Source organism: Haliotis rufescens, unplaced genomic scaffold, assembly GCF_023055435.1.
Source record: "Haliotis rufescens isolate VD_foot unplaced genomic scaffold, xgHalRufe1.0.p SCAF_2, whole genome shotgun sequence".
NCBI lineage: Eukaryota > Metazoa > Mollusca > Gastropoda > Lepetellida > Haliotidae > Haliotis > Haliotis rufescens.
In genome coordinates, this window is record NW_025963890.1 from 48,470,994 (window position 1) to 48,486,436 (window position 15,443).

Genomic DNA, 15,443 nt, shown 5'->3' on the forward strand with positions numbered 1-15,443 from the left:
ACATGCTTGTTGTAAGAGGCGACTAACGGGATCGGGTGGTCAGGCTCGCTGACTTGGTTGATGCTTGTCATGGTATCCCAATTGCGTGGATCGATGCTCGTGATGTCGATTCTCTGGTCCCGACCGGGCTCTGACCCGATTATTAACAGACCGCCGTCCTACGAATATTGCTGAGTGCGGCGTTAAACAACAAACTAGTTACATCAAAGTAATTGTTGTTTAATTAATTAAACACATTTATTATACATTATTCGTATTAATGGTTGTGAAGCTCAGGGTCGCCTTTTCCTATTTTTTATATATATTTGTTTTGTTGTTTTTAAAAGGCTACTCATTACAGGACATACCTGGTTTTTATCCAAGGGTAATTCTAATTTCGCAAATTGACAAGGGATCGCCATTTTCTAACTTTTTAAAAATTTATTATTTGTTTTGTTGCTTGTTTTGTTTCGTGGCTAGGGTAATAGTCAAAATGGGTATCATGTAATATGCATGTACCGCGAGAAATGTATTAAGACAATGTTATTTAGAATGAAAAAATGTAGTCGTGCCAACAAAATTGAATTTTTCAAGTCTCGTGATCTGCATAGATGTATATGTAACACTAATGCGGAGTGCGGCTACCAACAACATTGCTCACTATTGAAAATAATTGTTGTTACGTGTTATTTGGCCTTGTGAAACTCGCATCGTAATAAACGTACGAGTGTAATGCATTATAATATCCCGACAGATTTTACTCGTTTGGAATAACAATGTCATAATCGTCTTCATGAGGTGAATTATTTGAGAATCACCTTTGACCTCTTGGATGATTGGGTGTCCTTGTGAAAACATTAAAATCCGAGAATTTTATTTTTACAAATTAGTTATCTCGAGACAATACAAATTCCCGCTTTTCTCGGCTTCAATGCTTTGACAAGACACCTATAAGTATTTAGTTCCTAACCCCGTGCAGTGGGCTGCACCAAGGGAATCCTCCAATGGATGTCATAAATTGGGGTAAGCCATGATAGCCAGTGAAAGACTGGAACTAAAAACATGGCCGACCCCATTTAAATAAATAATAAACTAATAATTTAATCACAGACAAGAAATCACATTTCAATATTTTAATTTTTGAGATTCTATTTACAACGACACGGGTGTTCAATGAGTATTTACAGATGAATAATATGCAACGATAAATAATGGAACGAGATCGTGATACTTTCAGTCATTAGCACTTGTATCAGTCTCATAATGGCTGCCTATGAAGACAAGAGTTCCGAGAGCACGATTGTCACATTTCACTCCCCTGGGGCGGGGCACTTGTTCAGTCCGAGGGAAGGTACTCTTGCATGACGGACAGGAATGATGATGTAGATGGTGATAGCATGGTGAATGAACGATGCATGGATCTACGATGAAGGGAACGCGTCATATGATGTTGGGACACCACGGCGTTGACTGGACTGGATTAGTGTCTCTCAGTCGATGATTTCTACGATGAAAGGCATTTTAGCCCATGATGTAGCGATGAAACATACGGATGAGTTCACTCTAATGTCTATGAATTAATCTCATAAAGTCAAGCATCACGCACTTCACTTCTTTGCTGTCTTTGTCTTCTTGGCTGACTTTGCCTTCTTGGCTGTCTTTGGCTTGGCTGACTTTGGCTTGGCTGTCTTTGGCTTTGCTGCAGCAGCTGGTTTCTTTGCCTTGGCCTTCTTTGCCTTCTTTGGAGATTTCTTGGCAACAGCAGCCTTTGGCTTCTTCACTTTCTTGGCTTTTGGCTTAGCTCCGGCCGCTTTGGGCTTGGAAACTTTCTTGGCCTTGGGTTTTGCCTTCTCGGCCTTGTCGCCCAGTCTGAAGGATCCAGAGGCACCAGTTCCCTTGGACTGCTTTAGTTTACCATTCTTTACACCAGCACGGAGAGCAAACTTGAGGTGAAGTTGAGCGGCTTTGCTTTCAACTTTGTAGTTGGCCACGATGTACTTGAGGATTGCCTGACGAGAAGAACCACCACGTTCTTTCAGAGAGGAGATGGCTTTCTTTATCATGTCACAGTATTTAGGGTGACTTGCTGCCTTCTTTTGCTTTGCTGGTGCCTTCTTCTTAGGCACCTTCTTTGCCGGGGCGGCAGGAGCGGGAGCAGCGGCGGCTTCAGCGTCAGACATTGTGAGAGTTTCAGAGGTCTGTCGACAAACTGTCAGCGATCAAGAGCAGTTGCAGTATGAAGCCACTAACCTGCTCGCCGCTTATAAATACAACGCGCGGACGTCGGAGAAGACAACACGCACTAGGCGCCCGCCGACAGCGAAGCTTTGCCTTCTGTCAGAATATATGTGCTTCCTACCTTAACTTGTCAGACATTTTTCTCTTCAGTTTCACAAACAATCTTCATGACAACAACTGTTTTGTATAGTGCATATATTAGGCTGATTGACAGCAAAAGATTATAAAATTGTATTCAATGATAAAATAGATATTTCACTTTTAGCTGAAGTGACTGAAGCGTGCTATCTTGATACACTTGGATTTCTTATCGTATATTTAAGAACTGGTGCATCCTACGAGAAACAATTCAATTAAAATATGAAATTCAATCATCCTTCTTTCAGATTCTATCATTCAACACTGCTAATTGACAATTGAGTACAAATAACTTTCAGATACATTTCAGTCAACAAGCACAAACTCGGAAATCTCGGCCGCCATTTTCATTATAATGGTAAATGATCGCGTATGTTTTCTGGGATTTTTATTACAAATCACATAAGCATATACCTAAATAATAATTGAAATGCATTCTAAGATGAATTCGTCACGATATATAGCAAGTTGTTGAACTTAAATCTACGCTGATTTAAAGATTTCAGAAATTTTATCCCGTGACCCGTTTGTCAGGTCATCAGAAAGATGGCGGTTTGTTCTGTTCGTGTCGGAGAAAAACAAATCTTGTTTTGCATTAATGTACAACTTTTTGAATGATTTATTTGTGTTTTGATATAGATCACGTTTACTTCGATGTATGTGGCGTGTTTCAGTAAAGTTTGAACCCAATCCGATGAACAGAAGTGATGGGAATGAGTGTTTTTCAACTGCCAACTGACAGGCACGTACAAGCAAAACAAACAATATTCATTTCGAACAGAGAAAATCTCTCCCATAAATACTATTGAATGTACCGAAACCTTTCAACAACGTGCACACATGTGTATCGTAGTCATTATGGAGACTTTGATGATATTTGTTCGACATCGTACAAGTCCATGTTTGCTATTTCTATGTCGTTTTCTATTACTTGAGTCGAGTTTGACAATGGCCTACATACAAGCAGATGCCGGAAATCTCTTCCAGTTTGGGATAGGGTAGCAGATGTTAAGGAATGTAAGTACATGTAGAAATAAGAGCTGCACCGAGGAGTTATTGGCACATGCAGGTTCCCAAAGCTGACAAACTAATTTTTGCTCTAAATATAAGTGTCAGAGAAGTAACTATAGAGATTATTCTTCTAGAATCTATCAAGCCCGTATTGTGATGTAAATGCGTGACGTCACACAGCATGCTCTGGTACAATGTGTGGTTTCATTACATAAAGGTATTACGATTATTTCCTTAATTCAAACATTTTTATTATGCAACATACGAGCGTACGTACATAAATCGTACAAACGAGCAACGCTTATTTAGAACGGTGCTTAACACAACAACACATATATGTTTCTATGTTGCTAGATCTAAATATAAACTTCTGGGGATCTATATTATTCCTTACCATTGTTCATGTTCCATAGTTTGAGCTTTCCGACACCAGTTGTTATCCTTGTTCTGGGTTCGGGTTTTTGCGTATGATTAAGTTATTTTTTGTTTAAAAGACCCACGTCCTTGGTATGATGGGGTTACATTGTTTTAGTGGACGCCACATTCAGCAATATTCCAGCTATATGACGGCGGTATGGAGATAATCGAGTCTGGACCAGACAATCCAGTGTTTGACATCATGAGCATCGATGAACGCAATTTGGATCGATGACATGCATCATCCAAGTCAGCGAGCCTGACCACCTGATCCCGTCAGTCGCCTCTTACGACAAGCATAGTCGCCATTTACGACAGGCATGGGTTGCTGAAGACCTATATTCGACCCCGGATCTTCACAGGATGCATGATTGTGATTTTGAAGGTTATGATGTTCTATTTTAGTTTGATTTCCATGTGCATATTTTGTCGTTTTCGTATTAAAATGTGGAGTATTTCACCAAATAGGACAGCATGCAGCCTTTTCTATGGTCGGTGGCGCGGAGGGCTAGCCTAGTGGGTAAAGCGTTCGCTCGTCACGCCGATGACCTCGGTTCGATTCCCCACATGAGTACAATGTGTGAACCCCATTTCTGGTGTCCCCCACCATGATATTGCTGGAATATTGCTAAAGCGGTGTAAAACAATACTCACTCACCCTATGGTCGCCGTTCGTTTGAGAAAGATTATCATTATGGAAATCCGATTCTTGCTAAATTCGAATGAATTCCGCGGATTGTTTAATCAGAACTTATGAATATATAAATTTGGTCTCGTCGCTATATGGCTGAAATAATGCCGATGTAACGTAAAATTTGAACTCACTCACTCAATCAGAACACGGACACACGGCGGAAATTCACTGCACTGCAATTACAGACATTTACTCCCAAATGTAGGTCGTTTGTACCCTGCCCCATGAGGATACGTGTTCTGTACAATAAACATCATTTGTTTGTTTGATGTTTAACGCCGCAATCAGTAATATTCCAGCTGTTTGACTGCGGCCTGTTACTAATCGAGTCGTCTGGTCGAGACTCGATTATTTACAGACCGCTGTCATATATCTGGAATATTGCTGGTTGCGGCGTTAAACATGCCTGTTATGGCAAGCATGGGTTGCTGAAGACCCATTCTACGCCGTATTTTCGCGGGTCGAGTGAGGGTAGAGTTTACCGCTGCTTCAAATAGTATTTCAGTTGATGTCAGCGAGCCTGACCACCCGATCCCGTTAGTCGCCTCTTACGACAAACATATAGTCTTATTTTACGACAATCATGGGTTGCTGAAGTCCTATTCTCTACCCGGATCTTCACGGGTCTAAAAATTCTTGATTCAGCACATTTTGAGCGACTTTGTTATTATCAAACCCTCACCACTGCGTGAGACGCGCATTCCAAATGTCATCACAAAGTTCTGTGGTTTTAGCGCGGCTTTTTCGTTAGTCACAGAATGTAAAATATAAAGATAATAAGGTTCATTTCACAAAAGGAAATAACTGTTTATCCATGCCATCGAAATGTATACAGCCTTAACCTTCTTTAGGCCCAATCCCTGCCGTCTAATACAGTGGCTGATCAGCTAACCGCTCTGCATGACTATAGGCTTCATTGTGCCATAAATATAACCGGAAAAGGCGCCATAAGTTGTTTAACAGACATGGTGATTAAACCAATGCTAACAGTTTATTAAACTACGCCACATCGTGTTGTCATGGTGACAGGGGTTGGCGATACTGAGCTTCCACTACAATGGTGGCAGAATATGAAAGCTAACTACCGTGGTTCTGTGACTATATAAAGGTTGCATATGTCTTGGCATTTAGCACATACAACGAACACCGGGACAAGCGAACGCACGGGGCCTCGGACAATTTAGGGGTTGGACGAATGCCCAGTTCAATGTGATCGATATTTGGAAACGTGATCCGCCCTGCCTCCCTATAGTGACGTGGGTTGTGTTTAGTGGGAACCCCTGTCTCTATCCCACGGCCCACACACAGCAACCCCTCATCCACTATCACAGATTCTACAATCAACGGGTAACAAAGTATATTTGAACTAGTATGCACACTGACTTACATATGGTTCACACACACACACACACGCACACACGCACGCACGCACACACACAGACACACACACACACACGTGTATATACTGGGAGAGAGACCTAGTTTGTTTGTTTGTTTGTTTGTTTAACGCCGCACTCAGCAATATTACAGCTATATAATGGCGGTCTGTTAATAATCGAGTCTTGACCACACAATCCAGTTATTGAGATCATGAGCATCGATCCATGCAATTGGGATCGATGACATGCATCAACCAAGTCAGCGAGCCTGACCACCCGATCCCGTTAGTCGCCTCTTACGACACGTATAGTCACCTTTTACAGCAATCGTGGATTGCTGAAGACCTATTCTTCCCCGTATCTTCACGGGTAAAGACCTAGTATTGGTTATGATATATAGGTTACAACTAATAGCAGATAATTATGAACAAAGATAATACTGAAGGAGGCACATAATTCAGTAGAGACTAAACCAAATAGGTAGAGGAACTATTTGACTATGAAATCTGCTCTTGTATTAATCATGTCATATATATGTATAGGTAAGACCACGAGGATCTGACAGAGACAAACGTCAGTGTTATATAAACGTCTTTATCCATTAGTTACTGCCTTCAACCCTGAAATAAAGTGGTATAGCCCTCCATGTTATTGTTGACAAATTTCACAAACAATTGGTTGGTTGGTTGTTTGTTTTTCGCCGCACTCAGCAATATCCCAGTTATTTGACGGCGGTCTGTAAATAATCGAGTCTGGACCACGCAATCCAGTTATTGACATCATGAGCATCAATCCACGCAATTGGGATCGATGACATGCTTCAACCAAGTCAGCGAGCCTTACCACCCGATCCCGTTAGTCGCCTCTTACGACAAGCATAGTCGCCGTTTACGGCAAGCATGGGTTGCTTAAGACCTATTCTACCCAGGATCTTCACGGGTCCTACACAAACAAAACACATTAGCACACTTCTTTATTTTTCATTTCTGTCACCCTTTCAAACATTCAGTAACAAATATAAAATGTCACAATAACGTTTGAAATTGTTATGGTTCTACTACTACGTTATCGTCAGACAAATATTATGTAATATTTAATAATAATTGTCTCACTGAGAGGTTTACGAAAAACGCACATGTATTGTCACTTTAATACATATCCTTATGTCATGTGTCACGAAATTGATCACACATACGAAAGTCCTAATCACGAGGATAACTTGACTGAATGTCAACCAGCTGCACTAAGGAATTCAAGTGGAGTCTTCAATCCCGCTCTGTACTGGGCCCACTTGTACAAAGCGATATTAGCGTTAAGATGATCGTAACGCTCATACTTTAACATAGGCTTACGATCGTCTTAGCGCTAAGATCGCTTTGTGCAAGTGGGCCCAGGTCCCCGAGTCTGGACAACCTCTGGCCAATCTCAGTGGAAGTTCTGCTACGGGTTGGGCGGGCAGAATAAACCATCGGCGCTAACTTGTATGTACATTCATGTTGGACCAACTCGAGCACATTTACCTTAATAGTACTTGCCCATGTTGATGGGCCTATTATGAGCAAACGTAGCCCTGATCAAGATAATAGTAATTTCGGTACTATGTGTTTGTTTCGTTGAACGAAGAGCTACCAAATCATAAGTACGTAAAATGCAACGAGGAACATATAACGTACTCCATAAAACATATATTTCGCAGTTCAAAAACGGATAAAGTCCTGATGTAAGTAAATATTTGGTTTTTAATTTCATAAAATTTCCCCCATGTCATGTCAGAAGACTACATTCGTTAGACTTCAGTGCGGACTTTGCGGGTTCGAATCCCGCTGGCGACCAACGTTTTTCATGAAATTGTTCCATTATCACGGAATATGATAGGGGGAAAGAAGTTCCGTAACTGTCAAGTGGTGTTTACCTGACAATTCAGTTAGTTAATACACGGTCAAAGACAAAGGACCAAGGGTTTAGTAAAGCTGAAACTCCTTCTGCGTCGAGCTGATAGAAACGGTCCAGAACAGAACACCCGATTGACAGTGTCATGTCCGACAAATTCAATTCAAATGACGCTTCCAGTAAATCTGTTGTTCTTTTGTTTCTTTGTGGCGGTGCACTTGTCTGAGTTGAAAAGCTGGGCGACCAGTTGGGCTTTACAGCCCATTATCTGTGTTTGCTGCGTTGTCGGGCCTTATTGGTATTCAAGTAGCCCTTTCATTTTAAAGGGAGATAACTCTACCCGTGTTGTTCTGTAGGCTCTTAGGTGCGTGTGTTTCTTGGTAGCTCTCCCGTCATCGAAATGCAGTTGGCATTTCTTAAGCAAGAAGATGTGGACTGCACATTTACCATTTTAGCGATTGATTCTACATCGCAGGGAGTTTGTGTCTATAGACTACAATCGTCTGACAGATTCAGTGTCAGTGGTTCATACACACACGTGACCTTTCCATCGTGTATGACCCTTCGCGCTACACGATAGTACTTATAAATCGCACTAATATTGTATATATGTAACATCATGTTTCTATTGTGATATTCTTAAATCTAATATTGTTTCAAATAGGAAAACGTAACTGTTTGGAATCATATATAACTAACAATTGCGGTGACAGTTTTATATCTTGATGCCATACCGAGCTTAGCCCGTCCGCCCGCTCGCACGCACACAGAGAGAGAGCTTAGCTTATTACTTGTTAAATTGCCATTTGTGCCACATTAAATCACACTCTCTGGTTCATCAGATGCAAGTGCCCTGACGCATGCTGTCTCAGACCTAACTGGACGTCCACGTGTGTGTGGCTTGGTTTTGTTGGACTTCATGGCATCCCGTTGTTTCTTATGCTCCATAACACAGAGCTTAGTATTAAGAGAAGAAAACACGTTAGGAATCCCACAAACGCTTCAATTACTTCCGCATAGCCCCTGTTTAAATTCATGCATGCAGACAGCTGAGGAATTGTTGTCAAAGCGTTAGATCAATGTCAAAGTTGTTCGAAATACACCCTAAATATAAGTGATATTCATATATATATTTCTCTTTCCGTATAGTTACATTTAATTAGATTTAAATAGATATTCTTAAAATAAATTTACTTACAAAATTAATACCATTCGCGAGGATTATAAGTGAGTGAGTGAGTGAGTTGGGTTTAACGCCGCTTTTAACAATATTCCAGTTATATCGCGGCGTGTCAGCTTAATGCGGGAGGAAAGCCTGAAGTGATGCAGGTCTCAGACGTTTACCACCTCGGTGAAACCCACGAGCACGGGTATGGTGCTGACAAACCTAGAAACATAATAGGGGCGCACCGGGATTCGAACCCGCAATCATAGGTTTCTGGCGTGCCCAAGGGACGCAACTCTGCACAGCGAATCGCGGCGCCTTAGACGACGGGGCCACCCGTGCCCCCTAGGATTATAAGAATATAGTGTAAAACAATACATGTTTTTGTGTAACGTTCGAAGTTGATCATGACGCTGTGGACAAGTTTAAACCTACGGACGACAATATCCTTAATTCACAGTATAATACCTTGTCTTTTCCGACGCCGTAGAAAAATATATTTAGATTCAATAAATAAAACCAAAACGTACTAAAGGACTGGAGACTAGTGCCATCTAATCAAACACTGGCGCCATCATTGGTAAGGACCCGTGAAGATACGGGGTAGAATAGGTCTTCAGCAACCCATGCTTGCTTTAAAAGGCGACCATGCTTGTCGTAAGAGGCGACTAACGGGATCGGGTGGTCAAGCTCGCTGACTTGGTTGATGCGTGCCACCGTATCCCAATTGCGTGGATCAATGCTTATGATATTAATCACTGGATTGTCTGATCTATACTCGATTATTTACAGACCGCCGTCATATAGCTGGAATATTGCTGAGTGCGCCGGTAAACAACAAACAAACAAAACATGCATGCAAGTGCTAGTTTCATCTGCACAGCAGTTTACATTAGAAAAACGTGATTACAAACACGACGGATAAACGGGCGTCTTCCTCCCACAGATGACCAATGTTTCCCTGGTTTTATTAACCTGTCCAGGTGATGTCAGGTAATTATAATGCCAGTTCTGGGCACGCTTGCATTGTCTATATGCTGATCTCATTTGTGGTGTTCATGAATCAGGTTACGATGCATTCAATCCATGGACAACTCATATGCTGTATGTACATGACGAGCTGCGAATATGCTTGCAAGTCATCCGCGAATTATCTCCCTTTGACCGTCTCTGTTGGAAGTAATCAGGGACCTTGAGGGAAACTTGAGGACTCCTAGTGTGTGTGTGTGTGTGAGAGAGAGAGAGAGAGAGAGAGAGAGAGAGAGAGAGAGAGAGAGAGACATATGAAACAAACAAGAAGTGGCTATTCGATGGCGATGCATTTGCAATGGTATCATAGTTGCGTTTATCAACCATATGGTTAAAAGTAGCCGAATTCATAAAAAAACGTATGTGCACTAGTGCAAATATCACTTCACGCGCACCGATATACTGTTACGTCATCCGGACGGCATTGTTGAAGTCATTCAAATCTTATTGTGACGTAAGATCGGAATGACGCACACTAGACACGACATCATAGCTGAAGATTATTGACGTCATTCGACAATTGTGCATATTTTTCTAAGGGGGAGCTCAAAAGGATTAAGAAATAATGGGTAATACAAAAAAATATTATCCTCGCAAACGTGTGTCACTGATTTTACGAAGCTCATGTAAGACTTCATGTATTACGTTCGCTGTCGCTCGGGAAATTCTGACACTCGTTTAGTAAAATCTGTATGAAACACATGCTCGTGTTATATCTCTATGTGGGGGCCTTAAGCTTGCAGTGTTCCGGCGACTATGTGAAGATCCGGGGTAGAAAAGGTCTTGAGGTACCCATGCTTGCTGTAAAAGGCGACTATGCTTGTCGCAAGAGGCGACTAACGGGATCGGGTGGTCAGGCTCGCTGACTTAGTTGATGCATGTCATCGACCCCAATTGCGTGGATCAATGCTCATGATGTCAATCACTGTATTATCTGGTCCAGACCCGACTATTAACAGACCGCCATCATATAGCTGGATTTTGCGGCGTTAAACAACAAACAAAAAACTCCCATACCTTGTGTAGACTTACGACATTATTTTTTGTATAGGCATTACTTAGAAGTTGACGGATGACAAACTAGACACAACTTCTTTATTTACTGTAAAGGCGACGTTTCGGTATAGATCCTTATACCGTAGTCAAGCAAGCTTAGATCCTTATACCGTTGTCAAGCAAGCGTAGATCCCCATACCGTTGTCAAGCAAGCGTAGATCCTTATACCGTTGTCAAGCAAGCTTAGATCCCCATACCGTTGTCAAGCAAGCTTAGATCCTTATACCGTTGTCAAGCAAGCTTAGATCCTTATACCGTTGTCAAGCAAGCTTAGATCCTTATACCGTTGTCAAGCAAGCTTAGATCCTTATACCGTTGTCAAGCAAGCGTAAATCCTTATACCGCTGTCAAGCAAGCGTAGATCCTTATACCGTTGTCAAGCAAGCGTAGATCCTTATACCGTAGTCAAGCAAGCGTAGATCCTTATACCGTAGTCAAGCAAGCGTAGATCCTTATACCGTAGTCAAGCAAGCTTAGAGCCTTATACCGTAGTCAAGCAAGCGTAGATCCTTATACCGTAGTCAAGCAAGCTTAGATCCTTATACTGCAGTCAAGCAAGCTTAGATCCTTATACCGTAGTCAAGCAAGCTTAGATCCTTATACCGTAGTCAAGCAAGCTTAGATCCTTATACCGTAGTCAAGCAAGCTTAGATCCCCATACCGTTGTCAAGCAAGCGTAGATCCTTATACAATTGTCAAGCAAGTGTAGATCCCCATACCGTTGTCAAGCAAGCGTAGATCCTTATACCGTTGTCAAGCAAGCTTAGATCCTTATACCTTTGTCAAGCAAGCGTAGATCCTTATACCGTTGTCAAGCAAGCGTAGATCCTTATACCGTTGTCAAGCAAGCGTAGATCCCTATACCGTTGTCAAGCAAGCTTAGATCCCCATACCGTTGTCAAGCAAGCGTAGATCCTTATACCGTTGTCAAGCAAGCGTAGATCCTTATACCGTTGTCAAGCAAGCTTAGATCCTTATACCGTTGTCTTGCTGGACAAGGGTATGAGGATCTATACCGAAACGCCTTTACAGTAAAACGTGTCTACTTTACCTTAGGTTGTTTTGGGCAGCGGTATCCTGGACATTAAACTCCGTATGATCCCATCTCACTCTTCCTTGACGTCAATATATTTCATATAATCAACGGCATGGTATCTCAGCGGGCAACAAACTAGGCAGTCTCACGGTCCCTGAACCATATTATTTCCCTTCCGCCCAGCCCTTTCTGTAATGCAAAAGCCTCAAATGAAGCCCCCCCCCCCCCCCCCCCCCCCCCCCCCCCCCCCCCGATTCAGGTCTGAATCACCCATCTAATTGGGGCTTCTTTTTAATTTAAATGAAGATATTTCATTCTATCAAAATTACATATTTTCAGGAGCCGTGAAGATCCGGGTCTTCAGCAACCCATGTTTGCTGTAAAAGACGACTATGCTTGTCGTAAAAGGCGACTAACGGGATCGGGTGGTCACGCTCACTGACTTGGTTGATGCATGTCATCGATCCCAATTGCGTGGATCGATGCTCATGATGTCAATCACTGGATTGTCTGGTCTAGACTGGAATTTTTGCAGACATAGCTGGAATATTGCTGAGTCGGCGTTAAACAACAAACAAACAAACAAACAAACAAACAAACAGCATAAGCTATAATATTCATTGCTGTAGTCGCACACAGTAGGAAAGAACCATAATGTTGGAGACCGCCTCCGTGGTAATGGTAGAGCGTCCGCCCGGAGAGCGGAAGGTCCGGGGTTTGATCCCCGGCCGCATCATATCAAAAGACGTTAAAAGATGGTACTTGTTGTTACCCTGTCTGGCGCTCGGCATTAAGGGGCTAAAACAAGGACTGGTCGGCTCGGAGTCAGTATACTGTGTCTGAGTGGGGTATTCATGTTAAACTGCGGCATGGTATCTCAGTGTGCTAGCACTATAAATCGGCATCAGTCCGGACTAGTACAAGCAGCCACACACACACATACTCGTGCATGCACGTCGCTATATAAGTGCAATAATCTTGGACGCGACGTTAAACCCCATTTCACCTCACCTCACCAGTCTTTTCATAGCACAGGTCCTGCCTATCTTCAAGGAATGTTCCCCACTACAAATCTACCAGAAATCTACGATCAAATGACCAACTTCTCCTGTCTGTACAAAAATACACACTAAAATCCTTCAGTGCTCAATCCTTCTCTCATGCTGGTGCCCCTCTATCATGTATGGAACTCCCTTACCTTCAGCCTCAAAAGTGCATCTAGTATCAGTGTGTGTAAGTCTGGACTCAAAACTTACCTTTTTGAACGCTACAACTGAATGTGTATATTTTATTATCTTACTGTCACTCTCTGGTGTATATATGTACATGTGCTGTGTTTGCGCATGGAACATGTCCCTCGGTGATCAGGAATTTTGCCTTACAGAAATAGCATTATTATAATTATTGTTATTATTATCATCATCATCATAAATCATGATGTCATCTTCTATGAGCATGTGCCTATGAGTCATTATCACATAGTGATGAAACCACATATTCCTGAAAAGATGACCTTATTCTGACCCACCGGTGGCACTCGTCACTAACACATGCAATGGCAGGTCAATTGTTCACCTGAGTAAACAGGGGAACGAACATATGGTACAAGTCAAAATAAGGCATTGCATCCAACATCAGTTTGTTCACAAACGGGTCAAATTTGGAAACGGCCTCAAAATGTCTACCATAAAACTTTTTGAAAACTTTACCAAGTCCATGAATGTTGTAACCCTGATCAAAAACCGTTTTAGGAAAGTGATAAAACGCTCTTTAAAATCGTCGTGGAAAGAGCATGCATGCTCGTATGTGTATCTCAAAAGTTGTGAAATTTAGACACCATACATACATACCACACGCGCACGCACACACACACACACACACACACACACACACACACACACACACACACACACACACACACACACACACACACACACACACACACACACACACACACACACACACACACACACACACACACACACACACACACACACACACACACACACCACCACCACCACCACATACACACACACCCAATCCTCTGCCATTGAGAACTATTTAGGCTATATATCCAGAATCATACGGGTATTTTATGGTTCAAGGCAAGAATGGAACCAAGCCTATGTCAATAACCTAGGCATTAGCATTGCGTGAATGTGTTGTAACTCGGTTAAACGACATAACGGTCGCGCGGGTCAAAGAAACAACCAGTTTAGGTTTATACAATCCCCGATGTCGGTGACTATTAACGACGCAATACATGAACACATGTCACAAATGTTATATTTTGGATAACACTTTCTTAGGAAGGTACAGATTCTAGTTCTCTTGGGGGTCCCTAAGTACAGAAAATAATTGAGTCACGAAGTAGATAAAAATACTTTTTTGTAATATCTATAATCATCAAATAAGAATTAACAAATAATATCCTGTTTCAATTATAGTATTTCACATAATAGTTTCGAATTAATCTCTATCACGATAATCTATTTCTGTTTTCCTTCCTTCTTCGTGAGAAAATATTGACAAGAAATCCGTGATTCCAGATTGGTCCGACATAGCCATTGTTATTTCATTTTATGTAAAAATACGTCCAAGTTGAATATTAATCATATCAAATATGATATTGCGATAGTTCGGGAAAATATTAAGCAAAAGTTTGAGTCACGACTTTAAGCACTGAACTCTTGAGAATCTACCATCCATCCAGTGATATCAACACAACTCACTGTAGACTGCATGATTGCTTCCAGGAAATAATGCCGTTGGTTCATGTATAGTTCTGCGCCATGACTGTGGAACTTATATTTTGTAGGTACTTTTCTTTACTAAAAGCGAGGGGCTGGTCAAACTTACCAAGTCTAGTTTGCTTGATATGAAAACGGCAGGAGAGGAAAGGTTCTTTCGAAGAAAAAAAATATAATTGTTTGGAAGAAATGTTTCATTGACTAAGTGTTAGTCAAGTACATGTAGTGTGATGTTCACGTCTTTGCCTCAGAATATGCTGAGTATGTATCCTCTCTCGTGTCTACCAGTCTCTTCAACCGCCTCCGTGGTCTAGTGGTAGAGCGTCCGCCCGGAGAGCGGAAGTTCCGGGGTTTGATCCCCGGCCGCATCATACCAAAAGACGTTAAAAGATGGTACTTGTTGTTACCCTGCCTGGCGCTCGGCATTAAGGGGCTAAAACAAGGACTGGTCGGCTCGGAGTCAGTATACTGTGTCTGAGTGGGGTATTCATGTTAAACTGCGGCATGGTATCTCAGTGGGCTAGCACTATAAATCGGCATCAGTCCGGACTAGTAGCAGCCACACACACGTCCATGCACGTCGCTATATAAGTGCATAATCTTGGACGCGACGTTAAACCCCATTTCACCTCACCTCACCAGTCTCTTCATAGCACAGGTC

At 42.0% G+C, this 15,443-nt stretch overlaps 1 protein-coding gene across 1 annotated transcript; it reads right to left on the reverse strand.

The window, feature by feature from the left end:
* Positions 1–1,097: 1,097 nt before the first annotated feature.
* On the reverse strand, positions 1,098–2,212 carry LOC124146268 (histone H1-delta-like). The gene has a single exon (XM_046516478.2). It carries the CDS (start codon positions 2,157–2,159, stop codon positions 1,587–1,589), a length of 573 nt encoding a protein of 190 aa, XP_046372434.1. The 5' UTR covers positions 2,160–2,212; the 3' UTR covers positions 1,098–1,586.
* Between the last annotated feature and the right edge of the window lie 13,231 nt (positions 2,213–15,443).